We start from the raw sequence: 27141 nt of genomic DNA, 5'->3' as shown, positions 1-27141 counted from the left end.
ATTGCCTCGACAAAAATAGGTATCCACTTGCTTATTGATCACCATCTCAATTCGGGCAGACTTGGCAAGTCACGTATTTTGTTAAATGTGTTTAATATCGCTCTAATCAGATGTCCAAAAGACTTATCATAAACGAGAAAAATGATGTAATACGTTGCAAGGCTTTCACGGCGATTTGCGAAATTGCTGCTGAAAGTGGAAAAGTGTCCTAACAATAAACGTTGATGAAAAAAAAGTAGACGAACACTCAGTAAAAGTAGAAAAATTACCAAAGTTACATAAAAATTTAATTTTTCAAGAAGGATCAAAGTAATTCAATTAAAGATTTATTAGAAACTGTTAACTTTACAACGGAACGGACAGTCAGGTGGTTATGGTACGGACAAGCTAGCTTTTGTTGTACTATATTGACGAGAATAAGATAATTTGGCAGATCTAGTTCGTTAAGTAAGCAGATCGATCAGAAGAACATTCGTACCAACTTTACTAACATGCACCCTTTGATTTAAACCTTAGCTTCGATACTTGCAAGGGTATAACATTCCTTGGTAAAACATACGTTTTTGGGCAGGATCAGTTTTTAAACACAAAGCATCAAAAAAAAAAAAAAAAAATGAAGAAAAGTTTGGTAAAAACGTGGTATCTCTTATGTACTACCTTCCGACAAAGCGAATGAGTATATCTATACACTACATACAGGACGTCAAAGCTAACTTTAATCGCACATTGCATTGCGGTGTTCCGCTCGGCCCCCATCGATCTACGACACTCTGACAAAGTTCTTCGATTGTCCTGTCGGACTCTCAGTTGCTTTCGGTGTAACATCTATTACGGGTACGCTAGTCCTGTTCGACTCAGTGTTCAGACTGCCGACAACAAAAAGTTCTGACCGAAATGTACACGATTTCATATTAATTTCGTCGACCGTCGGCACAACGCATCTATGACATATAATATTAATAGTGTTGCACATCCTTCTACTATGATCTGGTAGTGAAATTTGTTACGTCCTATTCTATCGTTGCCGTGATCATACGCAAGCTGTTTCTCGTGCTCAGATAAAATTTCGGCAAGTGAGTATCAATTAAATTGCTTTGCCTCGTCGCTGTTCTTCGTAAGATACCTGCACCCCGTTGTTTTCACCGTAAACATTTCCTGCAAATAGATACCATGTGCCGATAGAACGTCAGAACGCCTACAAACAGTAAATATAACACGAGAGTAAAAGCACAGATATGGGCAACTTAAAGCAGAAGAACAATACACGCACACACACACACACACACTGATGTACGCACAACACACGTTGTCTTCTGCTCCCCGTACTGCTAACTGAATAAAGGTCCACTTATCAAAGGCTACGCTGGGAAAGACTAACCGCATCCAGTGGCTGTATCCTAAAGTAACAGCCCTGACAACCGTTTCCATGGTTAACATCCAGTGACGTTCCGTGAACATATCGTTTATTCCAAACATCCATGTATGTCACTAGAAAACTGTGGATAAGTGCCGAGATATCCTGTTGAGTATCTATTGTGACCACAAGTTCATTATATGACGCTTAAGATCGTCAAAAGATGGTCTTCATCTCACATTTATTCCGATCGCTATCGTTCTCTCTTCTGGCCCCAGCGCGGCGCTTCGTATTCTCACTCGCTCTATCTACATAACTTTTTCTTCCTCACTCGATCCCCAAGAATTCTTCTTTGTAGAAGCTTCTCTCTTCTACTCGTCTGAGCAGGGCTCGGCTATTCATTCAAGTGGGTCACAACGTGCGGGTGGTCGAGTGAAGCTTTGGAAATAAGAAAGGAGGCCCTTTGATTGTATAGTCTGCGCCCCACAGCGTTGTCGTTGCCGGTGTTATTTTAATGTTGCCGCTGTTATAAGTTAGGCGCATTACATAAAAGGGGGTGTTCGTACTCGAGTGCATAGAGTAAACGGTGTGCCGTAGGAATGGACATGGGGGAAAGTAAGAGTGCAAATGTAGGACACTCACACACCGGTGTCCTATTGAAAAGAAAGTGTTCATCGCACCATGTAGTCCTGCGTAATAAGCGCTACGTTGGGGCCTCGGATATAAACTTCTACAAGCTGAAAATGCATAACATAACGAAAGAGGTAGGGGAACGGTGATGCAGAAGGCCGAGGTCATCGTCGAATTTACGCTGTACATAGTGCCAGAAAGGTGGACAGGAGTGTTGTAACGGGATAGCGTGATGTTGTCCGTAAGCGATCAGACCGGATAGCAGCGAAAACCAGAAGCTCAGATTTTGAGTCGAGTTGCGGAGCGAACAGCTTACCGAGCTCACTCTTACCCGGCTATCTTCATACGACTGTGTCGTATTTGAATATATAAATTTCTATATTTTAAGCAGAAAACAACCATTTGTAGATTAAATCGTCCTTGAAAAGTATTTGAGCCAGCCCATAATTCTAAGTCATGTTCTAATCTGGGTTTACGGAAGAGTGTAATGACATTTTTTGTATCCAAATAACAGTAGGAAACTAAACGAGTCTTATTCTATCGCCGTAAGATTTACACGCGCCATTTCTTCTAAATGTCCAACAGTTTAACGCGGAAAAATCTGTTTTCGATGCATCTGAATATCACGAACAATAAATCAATGAATTGTGCCGGGAAGCACCACCTCTTTCACGTTTTGACAGTCCCCCGTCGAACTTCAGTCCACGGCACAATGGTCGAAATTTCAAACAGACCGGCCACAATAATGAACTTTAGAAGAACTAAGAAATGCGGCGCAGCTGGCCTCTATGGCACGATAGGATGGGGCTGGACAGAGTAGCAGGCAGCACAATGGACGTGTAAGGCCCACTACCCATTTAAACGGGTCGAGGGAGATGGCGCAAACAGGCTTAGCAGCGGTGGTGAACGTGATAGCAAATTAACCCATCATGAATAATAGCTATCGTGTAGAAAACCCTTTGGAGATGTGGCGACGGATATACGGGAATCATTGATGTTGCAAAAAAATTGCCAAAGATCAGGCAGGGAGAAGACCCCTCTTGATGGGTTGGATACGTACGCCTGCACGAGCCTAGTAACCGACGTTATGTATTCAAGGGCGGGCCTGTATATACAGGCTTTTGCGATTATCACGCACCGCCGTACGACTAACGTTAGAGTTTCGCTAAGCTCTTCAATGCGACGCTGCCAATTATGCGGGGCCTTGAATTGAACAATGGAATTTCGAAATAATTCTTTGGAATCTCAGCTATATACCGACCGTCAAATTGTAAATATAGTTCACATTTGAAAAGTTCGTCTTAATCACTATCGAACTTAACCGCATCGACCATAAAGATAAATGATGGAACTGCTAGACTTATTGAGTAATAAAAACGATCGAGTTCTTAAAGAACGCGTTCTTCATAACATGCAGCTTCTCAAATGTTTAATTCAAATAAAAATTGATGTAAGCAAAGATTTTTTTTATTAAGAGTGGGTAATATGCTTCAGTAAAATTCAGTGCCTTCAGTAAAAACGAAATAACATTCAGCTTACTGTGCACTTGAATCTATTCATGCATTCAAAGTAACGAAACTCGAAGAACACATAATTTTTATATGTGCTACATATAAAGGGCTAATGTTTCCATAGAAACCGACTGTCCAAGTGATCCTCAGTTCTGTGCAATGTTTTTTTTCCAATAGGCTTGTAAAAACGAGATCTATTTTTCGTTGCTTTACATCACATATCGCTCATATATTGTTGCTCTCTATATATATATATATATATATATGAGCAAGCGTTTGCAGTTTAAGATTTTATTTTAAAGATAGAAGTTATACATTTTCATAACGCTTTTATAGAACCGGATATTATAACTAGACCGAACATGTAGAACTTCATCCATCACACCCTATGTCGACGCTCAAAAGAATATGCGGTACATCTTTTTGAAAAAAAAAATATACTGAAGATCCTCCTTGCAATATTGTAGAATCATTCGAGGATTTCGGTGACATACCTAATGTTAAGTTTGCCGATTACACTCTAGAAATAAACATGTTATAAATATATAGACCTGCATATCGAATGACCCATATAATCATTTTACCTATCACCTATCAACACCTAACCGATCACTACAGACCGACCGCTTTTCAACGTAAATCCGTTTCATATCTATTGTTTAATAGTTGAGCAAATCGCTATTAAAGATCGGCGCTCTCGTATATATATCTCCTGTACTAATATTACAAGAAAAAAAAAAAACGGTGTTCGATCGATTGTCACTATTTAATACATACAAGGATAACCAGGACCCTTCAGTTTGTTGTAATAGCTACTTTCTCAAATTCATTACGAGGCAAGTACATATAGTATTGAAAGTACCTTTTTGAGCTCCGGTGTATCGTTTTGAATCACTTTATCGGATTACGGTCCTGCAACGACAGCGACCTGTAGTCTTACCTGCGGTTAACTCTCTGATCTGTGGCCTGATTAGGGAGAATCAAAGTGAGAGAAATGGCGCCTACGAAAGGATTGCGGTAATGCACGAATGAGTGTTCTGGGGCAACAGCATTATTCAATGGAACCCCCAAAAGTTAGGATGATATGGTGCTTCTATTGACATCATATTTGGGTACAGAATATCTCAAACACAATCCTATGCTGATATTGTTCAAGTACAACTATAACTGCCCTCCCAATCTATAATTATAGTCCGGTATTCAAGCCCTATATTTTGGGGTAGCATAAATTGATTTGTAAGATAGATCATTTACTCGGTGTAATTTAATTGACTCCTCACTGTCGCCATACAAAGGTCTAATAACTGTTTTACGGGCTATAAAATAAGATATTAAATAACATTATCATAATATAAATATGTGCACGTGCAATAAAATGAGACGATAGATATTAAGTGTAGCTTTAACATATGTAGCGACACAAGGCCGTGCTTAAGGACTTTTAAAAGGAACTAGCTGCATGGCATTTAATGATAAACCCTTTGTTAGCAATTTAATACCAAGGCCTTAAGACATAAGAACAACATATTTAATCAAGTAAATATTGAAAAAAAAAACTACTAATTAAAGATTTTTTAATAAAATAAATATTTTTTAGATACGATCTGGCTCATTATTCACCAAATTCGGCTTGAGAATTTCAGACTCAACGTTTGCCGCTTACAGAGACTCCGACACCACTTGTTAACGTAAATCGTGAACGCTCGTATTAGAAACTTAAGAACTAACGGAATAGGATTTTATGGAGCAATGTATACGACCTTAGCTGGATTCAACTGTCCTTAATCTAAGGAGACGATTTGAATAGATGGCCACCTCATTTCGTGCTCATTACACCTCTACATCTTCCCGCCATTGCCTACTGGCCCGGAGCTCAAGTTTTTATTCGTCGCGAGCACAAATGTGGCTGAAATGAAATCACGGAGCTTAAAAGGTCGAAACAGCAGGCGCGAGCAAAACGCGGGTGAAGGATTTAGAAGAGAAAGAGGAAAAGCCATGACAACTAGAAAAACAGTTCCAACCATAGAACATTTTATGTCCGTTGTGACACTCCTGGCGTTTATACCCCACTCCTCTGAAGACACTTTTTTCCCCGTTTGTATCTTCTATCGTCGTGTTCCTTATTTCCCGCCTCCTATCACCATCTTCCTGGACCCATCCAGACGCCACTTCTTTCACCTATACAGGTCCTGCAGATTCAGGCATAGCACCGTGTCGCTTCGGAAGCTAATTCCTTCCTCGGCCAAAAGTCCGTCCGCCACAAAGGCCCGCCATCGTGGAAAGTGCCTGGCATTAGTGGCGTTGACGGTTGCAGCGATGGTGGTCGCGGTCGCCCCTTTTACCATCTCCTTTATGTTTCGCCCTCTCGTTTCCCGCCCTTGTCTTGCAGATGCGTCAAGGAAACGTCTCCTGCGCTGCCAGTTTGTATAAAAAAGGAACATTCCTCATACTTCTGAAAGAAAACCGAGAGAATATGCCGCGGTGAAAAAAGCTTTCTCTTTGCTCAGATACTGATCACTCCCCGCCTCTGTCCCTTACGCTGCTCCACCTCATTCAGCGTCATTTTCTACAAAAGATAATATTTTGATGCCACACGATGATTCATGTTTTTAGCGATTAAAGAAAGAGGCCGGAAATAGGTATGAACCAGAGTTTCACATACAAATAATTCCGTCACCTTCAATGAATGCATGGGTGTTTGAATAATAACTCGACGGTGTATGCACAATGTAACAAAATACTGCAGTCTGATATTATTGAAAATAGCTGCCTGTATCTACTAGAAAGTGCCATGTTTGTTTGAGGAAAATTAGCATGATATGTGTTACACCATGGCCGATTATATACCGAACAAATGATACACAAAACCGAAATAATCTGTTGAATAAGGATTTAGATTTACAAACTTAGGGCACTGGTGTATTTTCAAGAGGCCTGAGTGGCTCACTGTTAATATTTCGCGTTGCATCTAATTTTTCGATCTATATATATATATATATATATAGACCTAAGTACATGTGCTTGGTAGCTCTCCTGCTCGTCAAGGTTTTTCCGGCACGCGAATACTCTTTTCTCATACATAATGACCAAAAAGAAGATTGGACGTGACGGAGGCAGTGGTGATAGGAAACGAAACGAAGAAAATGTCGTCAGCCATCTTCCCCTTGATTTATTAGGCATCATGAACTGCCATATGGGCTCAGTGAGTGTCTGCGCACACTGCTTCATTGGTAGTAACACGAAACGCTAAGAGAAGCCCCGTGCAAACCGAGCATTCCCAGGAGCGTTAGTCTTTTTGGCGGCTCCCACGATACAAAGTAACCAGAAAGATACCGGCGAGTGGCACCTAAACAACTTCACCGGCAGAATGAGTTGGTTGAGCATCGCCTTAGCCGCATTGGGACTGGCTGGCCTAGTCTTCTGACTAAGCGCACCTTCCTATGGAGGGGGGACTAGGTTTTGATTAGATCTTAGTAGTACCACTGTTATTACTATTATTACTAGAGTAAGTGAAGCCTAAGCACGAACTCTAAGGATTGCTAAGAGTTAATAAATGGCACTTGAGGAAGAGACTACGGTGATATTTGCTTTGAAGCCAACGCTACATACGTATGTAGTTGCATCTAATTTGCCTACCATGACAGTTCCTCAGGACACAGATAATGTTACCATTGCGTAATTTAAGTAGAGAGGCACGGCACGTTCCCGCTCCTTGACGCGACATGTCCAGCCATAGAAAAACAGCTTGTTTCATTTATAGCCAAGTATCAGACACTGAGATAACCCCCAATATTGCGGCCATTGCTCAGAGATCGTTTCGAGGCTTTGTAAGAATTTCCGATGCTTTTATAGAATAGTTAAACACGCCTAAACAACCTAGCCAGATGTGAAGCAAGCCACTCGAGCTAATATAGAAAATAATCCGGCTCGCCGTTTGTATTATATGAAGCCGTCATTGTCCGTCAGCCAAATATAATATTATATAGTACTTATAATTTTGTGTTTTTTCTTCACGTATAGCTTGTTGAAGATCTGATTAGAATCAGCGAGATAAAAGAGTGCGCTCATCCAACTATACACCCGAATGCTTGAACAATGGGTAATTTAGTACGGAGAAATGTAAATAAACCAACTGAAGGTTTAATAAACCCATTAAGAAACACTCGCCTGGGAGCATTCCCAATTTATCTCAGTGCTAATTCACATCGTTTCGTAAACCCATCTGATATTCGAATCACGCTTGGGACATTGAGTCATGACCAGCGCAACGACAGATCATACAATGATCGACCAGAATCGTGTGAGACAATTTATCTCACCTTATTTTCGGCCGTAAACTAAATAATCCACTGTGAAAAAAAAAAAACTATCAGTTCCTACCAACAAAAGGAACACAGTTGTTCGTAGTCTCAGTCCGAAGATGTCTCACCCCCATAGGTAAACGAAAATAGTCACGGTCATAAACCTATGGATATTTGTCCCTCCCAACGTCCTGTCTAAATTCTCTCTCGGTGTGTCGTTGAGCTAATATGCGTAAACTTTAATATATTGCCCAATAATTTTTTTCTGCTGAAAACATTATATAACGTCACATATGATATAGATATATATAATATAGGAAATATGTCATATTAACGATGTGGCCTTAGTTGATGGATCGTCTGCTGCTATGACGGTTCTTAACTGCGCCGTTATAGTTCAAATCGCCCCTCTAAGTAATAATTACTTTTATTTGAGGTTCTGTAGAGCTAATATAAGTTTAATGTTTCAGCGATAACCCACAGAATATCGTACGCGTCATCTTAAGGTCAGAAAATAAGTTTAAGCCTCTGATCAATGTCTATCATATAGAGAACGTATGAACAGGCTTGATATGTTTTACGTTGGCTTTTTTTTCGCATGCTGGGGCTGTATTTACACTCTGAGAACATAATCATATGGATAACTGTAGAGACCTTCGGCTTGAGTAATTAGTACGGTATCTTAGTGGTTCTATTATGGGAAAATATTATCGATAGGAGCAGGTCGTGTCGTGATGCTGTTAAGCTAAAAAGAGAAAGAACCAAGTCCATACGTTTGATGATGATCACCTGTTCGTCTCACACAGTTACGCAACTGGTATCTTCTTAGTTGCAGTGGTCGCTGGGAAAGCCGTTATTAGACGCGAGCATGTTGTGGCCAGTGTGTAGTCACTGTGCAAGTTTTGCCTTATGAGCCTCATCGATTGCCTGAGATTTAGGACGCTCATGTCTGAAAAATCGAAGCCTCTTATTTATTATGAAACGATTACATGATAGTTAAGCTTGGCCATGTTGGATGCAATAAGGATGTTTTTCCGGACGCTCTAGCAGTCTGCCTTTTGTCCTGTGGCAATGCTGCGTGTCCTTTCATCAAAGACGCCCTTGTCACGAGTGTCGCCATATCTAGAATGTTCTGTTCGAGGCTTACACATTGAACTGAAGGCGCCGATTTTCGGCTCTGTCCAGTCTTACTTGGTTTGAGCCTTTTATCTCGGCTGCTTGCCGAAGGGTTAAAGATTTAAGCAGCTTCTGAGTTGAATGGACTCGATGGGACTAGGGCTTATGTATATGTAGGTAACTTGGCTATCGATCGAACTCGTTCAATTTAACGTTGCGCTTTACAATGTGATAAACAAACCATTTAAAACAATAGTTAAGTTTCGCTGCTCTTCTACCTGCATATACTATGAAGTTACAGCTATTAATGATGCGGATATCAAGAGCAAAAATCATACGCATGCTAAGATCCCACTTCAACGAAGTGAACATTTGCCTATTGTGACACATCAAATGCAAAAGAAGTACCATTCAGGGGCGAAAGGGCGAAAAGGGCGTTCATTGAAGACCGATGAAGATGTATTTTTCTAATCCAACAGATAATTTATGGCACTGGATATGACTCTGTTGAGAAGGATGATTCAAATATCTATCGTTTGTATATTCCGGACAAGGTTCTTTACACACTTTTATGTCTAACATTCGCGGCACCACTATGGAGAGAACTGAAACTTTTCCCAACGGTTTGAAGTTATGCAGTTCTCGTATTGAGGGGTGTGATAAACCGGTGACGCAAAGATAACGATGCCACTGACGGACAGCGGTGCTTTTTAATGGATTTTCTCGTAAAAATGACCGACACACGAATACCGGCAACCAGCTACGAATGTAACAATTTTCACAAGCTACCCAGAACATCAGTTTAAATATATGCTTAATAATTACACTGAACAATCAGAACACAGACAGATTCAAACCTTCTTTAGCACTGAAGGATAATTCAGATGCTGATATCTAAATTAATCATTCAGCAATGAGCGTGGAAAATTTTCGCATAGATTCTTTTTGAACTATTTCGAAATAACAGATATTATATGTGTAAGCATAAATTATAGTTGATATCTAAATGACAAGCATTTAGTTAAGCGTGCAAGAATCACGATCGTGTCGCATTCAAGGAGGCAGCTAAATATCAAACTTTATCAGAAGTTTATGTTCTTATTATGTTTTTTATTTTTTTTTTTTTAATTAGAATTATGTTATCAGGATGATATGATCGAAAAATAGAATATAATGATAATCATAATTAGTAGGTGAATTCTAAGGGGTTTGAGAGTAGCATGTAACAATTGAGTTCAGCCATAAGGAACGTGTCCATGAGAGTACCCACACCTGTGTGCAGGCACTCGTTAAACTAAGTACGCTAACAGAAAACCCGTCTATCGTACACGTATGCACGAAGTCATAGACGGAAATCCTGGTCCAGTTACTCTGTATAAAATTCGTGAAATCATTGACCGGTATTAACACCAATCGCAACCGCAGCTATAACAGAATTAATATCATAGGCAAGCCTTCTCTTTCTTGCTATGAATGAAACTGTCGATATGCGTAATCTTAAAAAGATTCCCAAAATCTGCACTCCTTTTAATTTACAGATTTTATTAAACTTTGTCAAGTATTTCTTATCTACATATATGTCGTTGAGGGATTCTTGGGGTAGTACTAGGTGGTATACGCTCTACGAGCAACCTCATTCCTAGTAAGCGTACCTGGGAACATAGGGCCGCATGAAACCCATGTTCACCTATTGAACATATGCAATGCTAATTAGGTTTATGAAAGCCTAACCTATAAAGCTATGAACTGCGAATGGTGGCAGTTCTATCTGCCATCTAGCCTTACCCATGTGTCGTCATCTTAAACATGTTCGTTTAGAGCTGCACTTAGCAGAAGGAAACTGCTGTATATCCAGTAAATAAACGTATGAATATGTGAACTGTCCTTATCATCAACGTGTGGCGATGAATGAATCATCTTCAATAACAGGTAGAAACAAACCTAATGCATAGAAAGCTTCGTTTGAATGTTTCTTAACGTCAATTCCGTAACGAAATGCCGCTTTAAACGATAATGTCCATTAAGAAATAGTCTTCAATGAAACAGAAAGATGAATTACGTTCGTCGTATGAATTTATAATGATTAATTTATGATAATCAATAACAATAGAGGAATATAGTTACGGCGATATAAGGCATTCTCATTACCTTCGGCATTTTGCTAGCGTGAGTTAGTTAAGGCAGCAGTTAGGCTTTCTGACGATCTATTTGCCCGCTGCCTGTTGTAGCCGACACAAATGCTTCCAGCCTTTTGAGACGTTTGAAAACCTCTAATCGGCTTGGAATCGTTGTAGGTATATACAGGATCGCACATTTACGCATCCATTAATGGGGATCCGTTATTTTAAATTCTGCCGGTATCGATAAGATCGAGGACCAACATGCCATTCGATAATGCGTAGTGGTAATAATAAACATTTGTCATGGTAGAGTTGATTGAAATGTATTTTTTTAAAAATGGCACCTTCATCAAAATAGCTTCCTTTAATGAAAAAAGTTTTAGTTAATAATTAGTTATATAGTTAAACGATAGTTAATAACCCGATCCACTTTATGGTGCCGATCCACGATTTTCTTCATGAAATGTCGTGAATTTTAGATAAACCTGTCCTAGAAGCGTGTTTGGAGCATTAAGCACAAACGGTACACCGTTGTCCATTAATAACTCCAATAATATTAGCAATACGTATTAAGTTGTATTTTTAGAACTCGTATTTATATCCACAATTCAATTGAAAGTATGCCCCCTCCCCCGCTTCCAGGACACCGTACAGGACAATATTTTTACTTATGTCACCAGAAATGTACTCTCCTCTTTCTATCAACTTACTACGAGAAAGGCCCCGCTTTACACGTAACTAGTAATCAAATAACGTTCTACCTGCTGGTACCATAGTCACTCCCATAGAATTACGAGCTGTTATCTTTTTAATGGCATTCCCTTATCAAAACCAGATTATATAAATACACAAATTGAAACCCATTGCAAACTGTCCTGCTGCTCGACGATTACGATACGGCATCAGAGAATGTGGTTTGTAACCTTATTAGTCAACTACTCAGCCCCACCATGCACAAAAAAAGCACACAAACCTCTTATCGCACAAACATAGACACTTTGGCCTTTTATCACATCCTGCACATTGGATCTTAGAAGAAGAAGAAGAAAAATTCGTTTGCGACACTATCATCGCGTCGCTTCTGCAAATATGCATTGATTACAAATTGCTCACGGTTTGTATCGTTGGCTATCGATATCGCCCATATTGCCCCCGGTTTAGATTCAAGACAAAAAGATACATGCGTTCAATCATTGTTCGACGCTTTGTCACAGTTCGATCCGACCTCCTGGAATTTACCCCGGAGGAGAATCTTTTTATCCTCAACCAAAAGGATGAATAGAAACTGGAACGAGCTGTAAACGTGCGGCTTGGCGACTCGCTCGTTCCGCTTACGAATTTTAGCCTCCATCTCGTCTCTTCTATGCTTTGTTTTTTTGGGACTAAACTAGTCCTTTGTAGTTTCTGAGGCGGCCTACGATGCCTGTTAAATATTCTTGTAAAAGTCGTTTCGCCAGCAACAGTAGCAACACATGGCAGATCTTTGTTTTCAAGTTCGATCGGCATAGCCTTCTCATTGGCGGCGGCGACTTCATTCGACGATGATTCTAGAAAAATCAGGGTTTGGCTTAAGAACTCCTTCGGCCCCAGCTGCTATTTCCTGCCTTCTGTCAGCTGAAAGGCGCTGTACCATTGCTCTCGTGACTGTTATTCGCGGACCTTCTACAATGATTTCCCGCTCCGGTGCAACACCGGGAAACTCAATACGAACGGTCGCCTCGTTCGTTCCCCGATCTTCGTAACTTATTTGGCACTTCTTTCTTTCTTTCTTTCTTTCTTTTTTTTGTTCTTCTAGCATTGGTAAAGGCAGACAGAGACAAACGTTCAGAATGGCGTCTATAAAAAGCTGTACGTTTGTACCTGCAAACAAAGAAAGGGTGTTGTGGAATAATGTACACAAACGCTGAGATCCGCTAAGTAAACCGATTTGTACCATTGGATTGGCTACAAGCAAGCATCTTTTTTCTCGGCCAAACATAGATAGGGATCGGGCGTTACCGGAGCAGCCAACAAACGGAAGATAGTTTGTCTTGGGAGTAAGAAAATCCAAAGTATTCGCGACAGAAGGGAATTTAAACCTAGAAATCAGAATATCGCAATATCCATAGGCAATGAGCGAACGAAATACTCGTTGCCAGAATGACAAAAACGAGTAGCTAAAAAGAAGTTCTCCTATGTTGAAACTTGTTTGAGGGTCTTTGCAAGAATAAAACAAACGACTTCCTAACGTTTTTTTCTATGTGGCTAAGCTTCCCTACCTGGTATCATCAAGAAAAAACGAACGATGATGGAACCTACTTCGGAACCTACTTTTACATTGGACACGTTATTTTGTATCATGGAATAAGTATTTTACGATTGGCCCTTTTCACATTTATGCATGTAAAATATCGAAGGTTTTTACACATCGGATGCTTTACATGGCAAAACCACCGATATTTTTGCATAAACCTAAAACGATTCCGGCATAAAGCTCCATTATATAAATACAATATACTTCATAAATGTACAAAGTGGTGAATGAACAAATGCTACGCGTCAATGGCGTGTTAAAATGACAGGATTGGCTGGCAACATTTTCGATTGACCTACAGGATCGTGCGTTCAAATTGGAAAGAACTTTAGCGGGCTGTTAGTCTTAACGGGCGCGCATCTCTCCGCTACTTCTGATATTAAGAGAAAAAAAAACAGTCAGTTCCTCACAGAGTGAAACAGCAAGCTCGTTGTAAGGAAAAATAGTGCGAAATTTCCGGAGTTTGAGCGAATGTCAGCTATCCTAAGCGAAGCGTCAGCAAAACTAAAAACGTTTTTTTACGCGAAATCAACGGTCTACGTTAGTCACTGCTTTCGTGCGACTTGTAAAGGAAATTTGAAGCACATTTCAATCGGAGAATCCTCAATAGAATTCAGATGTGAAGAGTTGAAAAATATGTTAAACAGGCTTAACAAGCCGTTTTCGATACTCCTGTCTATTTTATACAAGAATTATATTTTACATAAATCGTGTGCAGCGTATACGAGTGAAATTTCGGCGAGACTATAACTACCAATGTTTCTTGACGCTCTTCTCTTGCTAAAAGTTATTCATTATATTAAAAAATGAATATATGTGACTTTAAATCAGTATGACCGCCAGAAGCGATACTTCTAACATATACGGAAACAGTTTGTTGAAATATATGTTTTTTTTTCCCCAAGTCCAATCGTAGAAACACATAGAACATAAAAAAAAAAACATAGAAAAAAAAATTTTAGTTGAAACGCGCTACCCGAAGAGAGTCAATCTGTGTCTCGCTAATATTATTCCTAAGATTTTCTAACAAAACAGCACTATTGCTGTACGTTAGATATGGAAAGTGTGCAGGAACTCAAACAATCATGAAGTGTTCCCATATCGTCATCGCTTAATGATTTGTTTAGAGAAAAACACATGGGCTCTTGTCCCTGTGACGTAGCATGTTCCTAGGAGGCGGCTAATAGATCAGAATGAGAGACACGCCACCTTTCTTTAACATTGCACATCACGCTTTGCACATTATCGCCTGTATGCTGCACGGTGGCCTAAGTGGGGCTACTATGACGAAAGTTCTAGTCAGCAAATCTTTGTCAGTGATGTAAATCAAGTCTGTCCGTACCTATTTTCATTTACCACTATAACAGGCTGGGTTCAGATTTAAGTCTGGACCACATAGAAAACACGGTTTGTACAGACATGAACCACAATTACCAAGAGTATCGTAATAAGATCATATAATCATTTCATTATTACTGATTATGACTCAGAACAGCATTTCACAAGTGACGAGCTCGTGTTGATGTGGTTTCATAAAACAAAAAGAATGTTTGAAAAAAACCAAAGGGAATGAGAACAAAAAATAGATTTCCGTGTGGGAGGACGTATAGTTTTACCCATTAGAAACTTCAACCTCGCCTGTTTCGTTCGACCCAAATGGAACATTTAAAAATAGTGGAAAATGAAAAAGATTAAAATTATCATGAGACGATGCATAAAATATAGCGTATAATTGAATATGTTGGAGGGATTCAGTACACGGCAGGTATGATACGTCTGGTTTGGTATTTTGGATCGCCTTTAAAGGTTGCTCGTTTGTGCAGCACAAACCTTTCGCTAACGTTAGCATATTGTAACCATGGCACTTCACAGGTCTGCTGAAAAAAAACCCAGTCTAGTACGACCCGTCTAAAGTAATGCCAAACACTTAAGTCCATAATTTCTCGTTACCTTAACTTCAATATTTAATAATATAATTACATTTCAGAAACTTAAAAGAAATATAAGAAAAATTAAAGGATAATAGTCAAGAAAGATTTTAAGTGCAAATATATATTATTTTTTCATTTTTCATTTCATAAAGATTTGTATGAAGTAACATGTGTAACATACAGCGTTAAATACCTCTGTGATTATACTTACTCTGTGCAAAAATATGCTCCTGCTAATATAATTATCAAGATAGATAATATGTGGGAGAAGTTTATTGCATTTATAGGCCTAGATAAAAACTTGAATGTGTGGTTCGACAAGGTGCTACATTACCTCAGTGCTGAGCCTTTAATTGCATTCACATCTGGCAGGCCATCTTTAGTATAACAAGAAACCGAGATTTTATGTCAACACGCGATATTTTTAGGATTATAGCTATTAGCTCAATGTATTTGAATGCCGACCTGCTGGTAGCCTGCATAGAATGTATATCATATAAAAAATAGTATACCTATCAACAGCAAATCTGTTTAGATGGGTCAGCGGACTGATAGATACCTTCCGATCATTTTCAGGAAAAATAAATTCTAATTTTTTTAAGCAAAACTAAATAAAATAATGTGATGCTTTCAGCAGACGCTGATCATTTCTTAATACCTCTATTAGATAATCACGTTTTCAACTACACAGAATAGTACCTAATTCTGAAAGTTCAAATAGACTAGGTGATACTATGAGTGAACTTCATGAATTTAAGTTGTAGCGATGCTAATATGTAGGCCAATATTAGCAGCTCAGCATGTTCCATTGTTAATGGCGTAATACCAGTAAAGAGCACATTCGAAGGGAGTCTTACATTTATATCATAATATTAATGGAAGTGCTTGTTTTTGGCAGACGTTCGATTTCTTCCTCTCCCGTAAATAAGGTAATATAATTTCAGGGTTAGGCGCTGAACTTCTACGTGGACCTTGTCCTCAACCATATCAACATTCAGACCATCTAGGACAGCTAACGAGATATCGTGTTCAGACTTACCATAGGGTTTGTCGTTGTCGGCTGGCGCTTGATTAATAATGTTTCTGAAAGCGCGGGTGCTTTGTGATAAAACTACCGGTGTATTTCCAGGTATAATAGACCCGACAGGGCCGCTGATTGAAGGGCCTGCGGCGGCGACGCTGTCTACGTTCACTGGCATCCACTTATCACTGCCGTTAGAAACGGCTCCTGTAGGACTAACACATAGTAATATTGACAGAAACAATACTATAACCGATGTCCAGCACGGAAGTAATGGAGAAGAAAAATAAAAGTTTTCGAAAAGACGATAGCTTACATCTGCTTTTGTACTACCCAAAATGATTGTCCAAATTCGTGGTAGAAGTCTTGAAACGGAAGGCCCAATACATTCTAATTTACGAAATAAATTTCCGGACCAATCTGCATAGGCATCGATGTTTTTAGTTGCCATTAAATATGGATTCGTATGGCGAAGGCCGCAAAGTCTTAACTGGTAAAAGGGCCACTTTACCGCAGGTATTATTATTTTGCTAGGGTATTTCCAAATGGCAGGTTGTCCGGTGGTAAGGGCGTTTTCTCTTGCATAGCTATGCTGATGCTGGCAGCTTTGGCAAGAAACCCTAGCTTTTTGTTGAACGCATATTTTCTTTCGATCAAACCAATATTTAGCTGTCTTTATGCTAGACTGAGTATTTTTGTGAACGTCAGCAGTAAACACATAGTTTCTTTGAAAATTTCGGCAAGCCGGTCGTGGAAAGCCCTTGGTCGGCGAGGATTGAGGTATGCATCGATAACAGCAGAATGTGCCGACAGGTATGATTTCGGCGGTATTGTCTTGTGAGTGAGGTAATGAAGTTATGCGATGTTCCACTTCAATGGCTTTACACTGAGTACCAGACGAAACGCCAACAGTTACAGCTAGCCTAGTTTGCAATTGATTTGCGAGACGACCTCTCGTTACCATGACGGGCTCGTTATTCGCCTCTTCTAAAAGATCAGAAATATTGCGCATAATTCCATCGGCAAGAATCTCAGGAACCATTGTTTTCAGGCAACAACTTCACTTGATTACTCTTCCGTTGAGGTAAAGGTCTGCTCGCTATATCTTCCATATAAAGGTATCCGGGTACACACAACACCCGATCGGCGTTTTTCGAATTGCATTGACGTCGTCTACTATTTTCAGCTGGATCCTCTCAATTCAGTACGACATCGTAATCATCGTTGGGGAAATCTGCACACTTGAGATGCGCTAATGCATCTTTTCTCAGCAGAAAAAATGACTGCTAGAATAACGACGACCACTCTAACGATACGCACCAGCGATACGTACTATCGGGATGAGATTTTACGTAAAGTGATCAATATTCCTTCATTAAAAAAAAAAAAAAACAAAAGTAAAAACTCTTCGTAATCCATTTGCTTTATTCAGCAAACAAGAACACTGAACGCTTTCGTGCGTTGTTCACTTCAGTACTTTTGTTTAAATTTGAAAACTTTGATCGTTCGCTTCAACTATGTCCTCGTTGCAAGTTTTCACTTTATACAGGCTGAAGAAGCACCTTGCTTTCTATACACTTAGTTCAAAAATCATACATGATTTTTGCCATACTGTTATATATATCAGGTTTACACATTCTATCAGTTTGGAAGCGCTTTCTTTAAAAGTGCAGTCGAAAGCCAAAATTAACCCCCGTTTATCAAAAACGTAATTATCTTTTAGAAAAATTTAGATATTTGCCTTTAAAACTTTAACCTGACGCTATGCGGCTCGTTGTGTATCGCCACGGCAAAGGGGTAGGCGGAAAAGACGTTCCGAACGAAAAAGTTTTTACAAAACGGTCTGCCTGTTTGTATGCGGAAGCCCGTGGCGGAGCACGGCACTATGTTTGCCACTTTAGCACACACGCACGCACTCTTCCACTAAGGGTTCACTCTCCGGACGCACAAAGATTTCCCACCCGCTTTCTCCACGAGCACTGAAACTGTGATAGTTTCACGCCGGGCGCGCAGCCAGAGGGCGCTCTAATGGATCTTCAACAGCGCCCTCACCTCAGGTGGCGACGGCGGGGCCTACCAGGACAGTTGAGGCCTGGCCTCTCCAGATGCTGAGTTGTTCTCAGTCAAAGCATTCGGCCACCGTAGAATAGGCGCTCAGTGAAAAGAACGAGTGATTGAAGTAACGCAGCTGCAGAAAAGTATATGACTTAGATAGAGGCTGGCATAGAATCAGAGCAACGCTTCCGCTGGACCCCTTTCGAAATACAGAAAGTCAAAAACGTAGGCGCATAAAGCAGATACGAGGGCTAGTGTAAGGAAACTTCCCAACTATTGAAAATTCGTAATTTTTTTTTTGTCAGAATCATACGATCCACTTGATTCTAATGAACTAAAGCGATAGTTTGTGCAAATATAAAACTATAAATAGCTTTTGGGAAAACCGCCAGAGAGTTTAACAGTCATCGGTTCATTATTATTATTTCCCAAAAACTAAAAAAAACGCGCATATAAATATCTTATTCTAATCAGTGGATGTTTGTTTGCCCGGCAACAACTTTTGATAGGGTTTATGTAGATGAAGCACATTATGTACTTGTCGTGAGCTTAGAGTCGTGTAAATAACTCCGTTGCCTTCGTTAAAATTTTGGCTTATCCAGGTCGTAAGTCGGTACTACAGGTCGCAGGGTAGTTTTCAGATGTATCGCTGATTGTGAGTGCAATATCGACGCTTCTTTTAGGAGCATGTATAGTGCATTAAAGCCATTTGTAGAGATCGCTTGTCTTGAGACAAGATAGCCATAGCTGTCCCCAAAGCCGCTATATGGAGTACCCAGTTTTTATCGATCATATCGTTTCATCGCAGGTTAAGCTGTATTTAGGGCAATAAGAATTAAGTTATGATTTTTTCGCTATGATCTGCATTATGAAATCAATACTACCGGTTATTTTGTATCACAGTCTCGCATCTTGCTACGGTTGATCGGCATTCACGTGCCCGTTGTACAGACACGCGAACGAGTCACAGCTTGAGAAATGTTACTGCCTACAGTTAGCTGGTCTTTTGTGGTAGAGTCACGTGGAAATGTTTGTTATGTACCAGTAGACGATTTTCGTTTGTATTTCTTCACTTGGAGGAATCTGAGCATCGGCAATCCTGCAGCGCTCGGGAACTTGACCGCGATAGCTATCGCATCGAAGGGAGTGCGGGATTTTTGTGCGTTTGCGCAGTGGTTAGTATTGGCCGGACAGCAAAAATGAGCGTCAGTAATCAACTGGTAAAAGAAGCTCTACGCCGGATAGCAGGATGACCTGCTTAGGTGCCAAGTACATTCCCATAACATGTAATTTGTCCATAAAAAACGGGTACTTTTCCTTCTCGAATAATAATAGCCGATATAAAGCAAGCATGTGTGTGTTTCCTTCTTGCTCACACGCTGCTACACGCCTTTCGGTTTTCAGCTTCGGCAAGATCATCGTGTATGTGATTAATGATGACGCAGCTCCATTGAATGCCAGACATACGAATGAGAGTCTTGTAACATCTCTTGCACGCTTTGAGAGAAGTGGTAACGCCTAAACAAATCACATTTGTTCTTGAAAAGCAACCTGTCTCACTATAGTTGCTAGCTAATCCCTAAAAGTAACGCTAAAATTTTTGTGTTGTGTATCTTCATAGAAGGTGATATAGTTTGGTATACATACATTTCATAGTGTACATTTTTTGAGACTGTTAGGTCAGTCCGTATGAGCTCGTGGTAATATCAAACAGCTTTGCGTATACGATTTACGCGACTAGAGCGTTTATGGTTGAAAAGAGAACGCGTGGGATCATTCATGATGACCTTACAAATCCGGCAATATTTAGAAAACTGACTATCACAAAATTTAAAACATTCTCAAGTAAAGGAAAATAACCATATAAAAACAATGCGCCTGTACAGATGTTAGTCAAGCTTCATTTCTGAACTTTTAGGGAAATGGGACTCATTCGCTAAGCATGGTTTTTTTCTCAGGGATTTTGCCTAGTACCGAGTAAGTGTCTCATAAATGACGCGGACGATTTCGGAGATAGCCGAAGAGGCATGTTTTAGCTTGCATCAAAGAGGACACACTTTGGCAGCTCGAGCATTTAGGGAACGACGAATCGAAGTAGTATATAAAAAACATTCGTCATAGGCCGTTCAACGATGTCTAAGCGGTTTCTTACCTATAGGCTCGTTGATTGACGTACTGCACGTCTCGATTAACATACATGCAAAGAAATATACCTTATATTAATTTTTATACGTTACAACCTATAGGTAAAAAGTAACGTGGCACTTACTGCATTAGAAGCGCATGCAGGAAACGAGCAGCACCTTCAAGACCGCCGAATGACATCCTTTGGCAAGGCCTCTTCCATTGTCCATTCGTAACATGCCTGAGCTGTTCGCTACAATCCGTCGGCCAAAATGGCAAACGGCCAAATCAAGTCGATTACAACGGAGGATGAGATGCAGCCCACGAACGTAAAAAGGACACACACAACATTGAACAGCATCCGCATAACGTATGGCTGTATAGGCATTTCTACACACTACCTATTCACTCTGACACTGAATATTCGTTCTACAGGATATCCTGAAAGGACATTTGTGGTTAAATACGAAATTATTCCAGGCTCTGAAATCAAAGGGCACGATGTTCGAAAAGCACGCTCCTCCTCGTCAAAGACATCGTAGTTCCAATAAGAAGCCGGAACTCCATCAAATGGCCTAAATCGTAAGGAAAATGCCCCTTGCCGGATATTCCTGTCGATAGGTCGGGTGTCGATACGAAAACGATCTGCGTCTACGGACACTCTTTTTTTGTACTAGCAATTGAAAGTGCATATTAACTAAATCCTATAAAGCTAATATTCAAATCTGAGATGATTTGCCCCCTTGAAGCACGTCACTTTAGCAGGAGTGTAAGTGGCTACGTGGTGAGTTATCGAGAACACAATCTCGCTACGTAATAACAACGACAACCGAAATATTATCTGGGAAACTGGAAGCTAAGCACCGATGGGCTAAATTTAGTTTTCTACGGACGAAGATATATATTTCGTAGTTGTAAGTAAACTGTAAACCTAAGAACTTATATTATCCATTACCTCATTTTATGTAGCTAACAAAATCTCATTTGAATTGAATACGCTCGTTCTCGCATCCGCGCTGAAGCAATACCACGAAGTGCCTGGAAATTTCGCTTTTCTTTTTGTTATTTTTCATTTGTTGCTTTCTGCAAAGCATCCGGAGAGAAAATCATATACGATTGTTAAAAAGATATAATAACTCAGTACTATTACTTATTTTCTTACTCACTCACCAGTCGTGGGCCCTGCACAGATTTAAGCTTAAGTTTTCCATTTAACTATGACAATGCGTTCTAGAAACAAACCTATGTTAAACCTATTTCATTTTCCAGCGAGCTTTATGGATTCGACGTCCAACTTGCCATATACCGTCCACTGTCTCCGATTCAGTCTCTATAACCTATAAGAAGACAGCAGTTCATTTATATAGATTATAGTACCAAGAGCAGACGACTATTGGCACTATACTTAAGACACTGATAATTAGTCGTAACGACACATGCAAGCAAATAGTAGCTTCCAACGACCCGTGTCGTCCATAATTTTCCAATTGCACCAAACTATACAAAATAATTAAAACCGTTATGTGCAAACGTCACTCACTTGAGATCATGGGCCAGTTCCAAATAGGAACTTACTCAGTGAGGTACTGGCTTCAGGGATAGATGAATCGTCTTATGCATCTTTACTTATGTATGAAATTAAATACGGCTTGTCGTGGCCGTTATCAGACGTCCTATATAGATTAGCAGTTTCGGAATGGCCAGATATCTGCGGTCAATTATGCTGCACACCCTGATTACCAGGTGGTGGTTTTTTTTTTTTCGCTCACAACGATTTAAAGCGAATTCGGCATGACTCTGTGCGGCTGTGTGCGCTAGTGCAACTTCCGGTTTGCCTGTAATTTACGTCTTCTGGTCGGTTAGCGAGAAACATCCGTACAGGGGAGTTCTGTTCGTAACGGGCACCGATACACGTTGGATCTGTACACTGGGTTGGTGGTTAGGCGTCGTTTGACGACCGGAAGGATAATTCCTTCTGATTTTTATCTCCCGTTCGGTGAACGCTTAATACACTGTGCATGTTTGCTTACCAACGTCGAACACCAATCCCTGTCTCACTCGTTTTATGAACTCTATGATTCGCTAACTCTTGGCAAGGCCGGTGCCCTACTGAGCGAAAACGTCGCAACGGTTCAGAATAATCGCCGTAATAAAACTACGGCTGGCCATGCTGCGGCTGAAACTGCCCCGAAGAACCCAATCGCAGCGACTGTTAATTAAAGTAAAACTGCATACGATTAAGTGGTAACGTATTACCTTTCGGTGTGGCTTCGCCGTTTGAACAAATCCATACTGTATTAGTTACCCTTACTACCAAGCTGATCTGCTCAACACTAAACGTATTTTTTTGGGCGAACGTGTGTGTATATAGATGTGGTAGTCAAAAGACGATAAAGTGTAACAGCATGCATATATGTTCTTTCAGCATAGGAATTTAGCTTACTGTCTCTGAAACACATCCGTACACAAATTTCAGAGCTTTCATTGTGGCAATTAGTTTGTTGTAGAGCGATTGTCTCTTCGTCGTTTTATTGCTTAGCTATTCGTTGGGGGACCTCCTTGCCTCGGGGAATTGAGGCAAAGTCTTGTCGCATGCAGCGTACTTCTACGACTGTTATCTTTTTCAAGCTAGGAGTGGCTGCAGCGTTATCTGCCTCAGTGAAACCGGCGGTGCTAACGCACTCCTTTAGTACATTTACCACCGGGAGTTTGACCCCCGATGTTCCGTAGCACTCCTCGCCCCCGGAAATGTCGCCGCCTTGGGTCGCCACCTCCTGAGCCTTCTCGTCCCTCCTTCGGGGCTCTGACAGGCTTGGGCTCCGCAGAAACACTGCAGGCCGACTGCAGTCAACTTTCGCCGCTCTCGTTCCGCTTGGTTAGCTCACCATTCGATTGAAAGGGTTTTTATCATGTCCAGCCCACATCCCAGTACAATTCCTCAATTTCTCGCCCCACACACTTTATCCCCCTTCGGAATCATTTGCCCGTCAAGCTGACTTCACACTCGGTTCCCTCTGTCCGAGGCCGATGTTTTCGTTTTCGAGAGTGCTAGACTGGGAGAAATCTTCAAGCACCACTCGAATTGCGCTGTCTGATAAGTTTAATTCTACCATTCGTTGCTAATTCTCTGCGGCGTTATTAACTAGCAGTCCGCTTAGATATCTCGTTATGACAACCACAATTTCTTTTCTCTAGGCGTTTAGCAGGCCATTTTACGTTGCTAGATCACAAGCTGAGTGGCTGGAACGAAAAAAATCAACATTTTTACTAACGCAGTCCACCTCGTTCAGTTACTGCATCAAATGGAACCGCTTTCGTCCATTTTAGAATACTTTATTTAGTATTACCATGAAGTGTCTGCGTTATTACCAAGCGGCTAGATATATGAATGAGCAGAGTTTACTTGACATAAATAATCAATGCGAGACTAATCCTTACTTTCCATCCGAAAGGAATCTCTATGATATGTATAATGTATTTAATCAACTGTCTAGAAATATTTAATGCGATGAGACGGATGATATAGTACGATAAATCTCTATATAACCATATTTAGTATAGAATTTACTACGATTTCCGAATATTTAACAGGTTCCGTGGTGGGAAAATCGCTGGGTGGTAAACGGTTTGTACTAGACAACATTTACTAACTAAAAACTGTTGTAAAAAACAATCGTTTGTAATAATTCCTTAGCAGAAATTCAAGAGCAAGTTCTGGTAACTTGACTTAATTGCTCCTTACATTGAAAACTGTCGTTTACGTGATGTAATTTAGGTGGTTATACATCGTTATTCTACATATAGTTTGATCTTTCAATACTATTCTGTAGTGGGATAAATTGTTTAACTTTCTAGTGCAGACCACGAAGCCCTCAACCACTCCTTCAAGGCGCACTCGCTTGGAACTTTCCAGTGAAGCCTTAACAACCCCAAATAGACAAACGAGCGGTCAGTCTTATTTCATCTATGTATCGCCCGAAGGTTTTGTTCTTAAGTCGGTTGTGATTTTTTTTTGCCGAAGCTACAGTTTTGAAGGTTGTTACAATACACTCCCCAACTATAGCCTGTGTGAAGTGTAAGCTAAGTGTAAGCAAAGAAAAAGAAAAAAACTGGATGAGCTTTGAGGTTTTCACCAATGCGAAGATGTTTAATCGTAACAGGGAGTTATTATTTGTTTAGCCATTCCCTTTCGTCCATTGTTCATTGCTACGGTGTTCAGTTTCGCATGGAGAAGGCTTGCTGTGGTAAAATTGTTAGGATTAGCTATACGTCATACGTTTTGGGCTTTGTCTATTGTGTCTTTGAAAGAATGTACGTCTAAACGTAAAGGCCTGTTTAGAGAGAGTCCCATTGATGCTAGGTCCAAAGATAGCACAGGCAAGGCGATATGTGTTTGCCGACGGGCTCGCATCGAACGCGTTTACTTCAAAGACGCTTAAGAGTTAAAGAACCTGCACCGAATTTGCAGACACATACGCGTACGCATACAGACTGCTAGTTGCACGTGACATTGTATAGACGTGCATATATATATATACGGGCACTGTAAATCTGGAAGCAAGGACGTTCCAATTATACGTTTGTATTTGTCGTCGATGCTGATGATTTCCTTTCGAAACTATAATAAAACGATTTCAAGCTTGATTGATTTGTTGATTGACTTATTTATCGATAAGCACATTGCGCATCCAAAATCGTGTGAGGTAGAGAAAAATAGATTAAGGCTTCTCTTTATACCAGGTTACCAAACCATAACGTGGCATAAAATGCGCAAATATCTGCCTGAATAATGGCCGCAAATGTCCAACAGAGTTCATATTCTTCCAGATCGAACACTGTTGCAAACAATGATCCTGCTTTAATTATTGCTAAACAATGGCTTAACAACAACGTTGCAATGTAGTAAGCCGATAAATCTGTGACAATTGCTGGTTTAAATCGATGACCATTCTCGACAAGTACCTATATTAACCGTTCAAGCCAGACTTGAGGTAAACACTGTAGCCCTTTACGCGGTCGTTTGTAAATTATTCCAATAGCTATTTTCGAAATTTAAAGAAACTATCTAATGAAACACTGTAACGGAGTGTAATTGTTGTGCTGTATTAGCAACAATGGGAATAGGTTCGAAAAATGCCAACGGATTAACTTCTTGTGCAGTTTACTACTAACTAACTAACTTTAAAACAAATCAAATATAACCGTTAGTAGTATTAACTAGAAGTGTAGTTCGCTACAAAAACTAACAGGCTTTCTATAGAGCTCGCAAAGTCCAGTCTCGAATAAATAGAGCCAGAAATCACATATGATTCTACTGTCTGATCGCAGGCTTTCCAAAATATAGCTGCGTTTAGGATCCTATAATATCCGATGTACCCACATAAAAAAAAAATACGCATTTCCTCAATAAGAATCACATAAGATCTGAATAAGAGTTTGTTGCAGCACTAATATACACACACTCACATTTCTGAGCGCACCATTCGAAAAATCATCCAACATTGGGCGAAATTGATCAAGCAAACGTTGTTTTACCCAATTTTTTTAGGTAGTCCTTTCGATCGCCTGGCGGGTTCGTGCTCGCACAGTATAGCCCGATCAGGTATTTTTTGAATAGGATGCTTCGTTACGAACAATGCGGACATGAAGTTGTTGACTGTTACTAAAGTCTTCGACAAAACTTTGCGTTCATCCCGCGTAAAAATATCAGTTCTTTTGACAACAACTGTTGCTTTGCCTTAATGGGCAACGAAATTTCCTCCCTGATATGAATGTTCCTCGAATATATCACAATCAACAACGCAATCTTTTCAGTCAGCACCCGTAACCCACGACAAATGACAACGGTGCGACTTCCGAATCGACTCGGCAGAAAAGCCAAGACTAAAGTACACACCGTACGAAGTAATGCTGCTTATCTGTACTGATACTGTGATGCAGAGAGCACGGCCTCGACGAGCACGACCGCAGTAAACAGCGAGGTCTGTGCTATGGAACCAAAGAAAAAGAGTTTGAACGGACAGCGTGAACGAGATGGAAAGCTTGCGTGGGTCACCGAAAAATGATCCCTGCACCACAGCTACTACCATCACTACGAGATAAATTCGTAAAAGGGTTTTGCTTTTTCTCTCTCTGTCTCTCAGCCATACCCTAGTCCAATATCTCCGATTATGCCAGAGTGTATGCGTACATTTTGGGGGGTACGTGTTGCATTGAAATACTTGTACGTACCGCACGCTGCAGTGACAAATCCTATCAATAGTCTAGTCAAATTTAGGAAATAATTTGTCGTTTCTGAAGCTAGAGTTGCGGAAATAAAAATTCTCCCATGGAATTCTAGCTCGCCTTGGGAACTAAATTTGTTTGTGTGCTCTGTCCCAAGAGGCAACGTGACAAACGCGTGATAAGGCTCTAACGAAATACTAGTTTACCTATCATGGTATATCCGAGTAACGAAGGAACTCTCGCTTCTTCCTCGTGAGTATCAGTGGTCAGCAAAAATAAAGCACACGATTTGGACGTCTTTTAGAAAATGCTTAAGTGACATTAAGTCATCCAGGGACACAACATGCGTAGGAAAGCCTTGACCGATGAAAAAATGTATCTGTATGTAGCCTGCATTTGATCGCTTTCTATTTGACTGAATCGTTCCTTGATCACATGCTGTAGGGTCTAGTAGATACTC

General features: G+C 40.3%; 1 protein-coding gene and 1 long non-coding RNA gene across 2 annotated transcripts in view; one reads left to right on the top strand and one right to left on the bottom strand.

Annotated features, from left to right (window-relative positions):
• The window catches only part of LOC111259324 (uncharacterized), a gene marked incomplete in the record, with an annotated part of 51769 nt that extends 33506 nt beyond the window's left edge, over nucleotides 1-18263 (bottom strand). The window contains 1 exon segment of the mRNA XM_022831267.2: nucleotides 16296-18263. Coding sequence (XP_022687002.2) covers nucleotides 16296-17319 — 1024 coding nt within the window.
• A 6970-nt stretch (nucleotides 18264-25233) lies between these two features.
• LOC147753653 (uncharacterized) lies at nucleotides 25234-26814 on the top strand. The gene is made up of 2 exons (XR_015310547.1): nucleotides 25234-25447; nucleotides 26271-26814. It is a non-coding gene; the product is annotated as an uncharacterized LOC147753653 (long non-coding RNA).
• Nucleotides 26815-27141: the final 327 nt, after the last annotated feature.

This window comes from Varroa jacobsoni, unplaced genomic scaffold, assembly GCF_002532875.2.
Source record: "Varroa jacobsoni isolate VJ856 unplaced genomic scaffold, vjacob_1.0 scaffold_321, whole genome shotgun sequence".
Taxonomy (NCBI): Eukaryota; Metazoa; Arthropoda; class Arachnida; order Mesostigmata; family Varroidae; genus Varroa; species Varroa jacobsoni.
The sequence above is the reverse complement of the archived record's forward strand: the minus strand, read 5'-3'. Positions and strand labels throughout refer to the sequence as shown.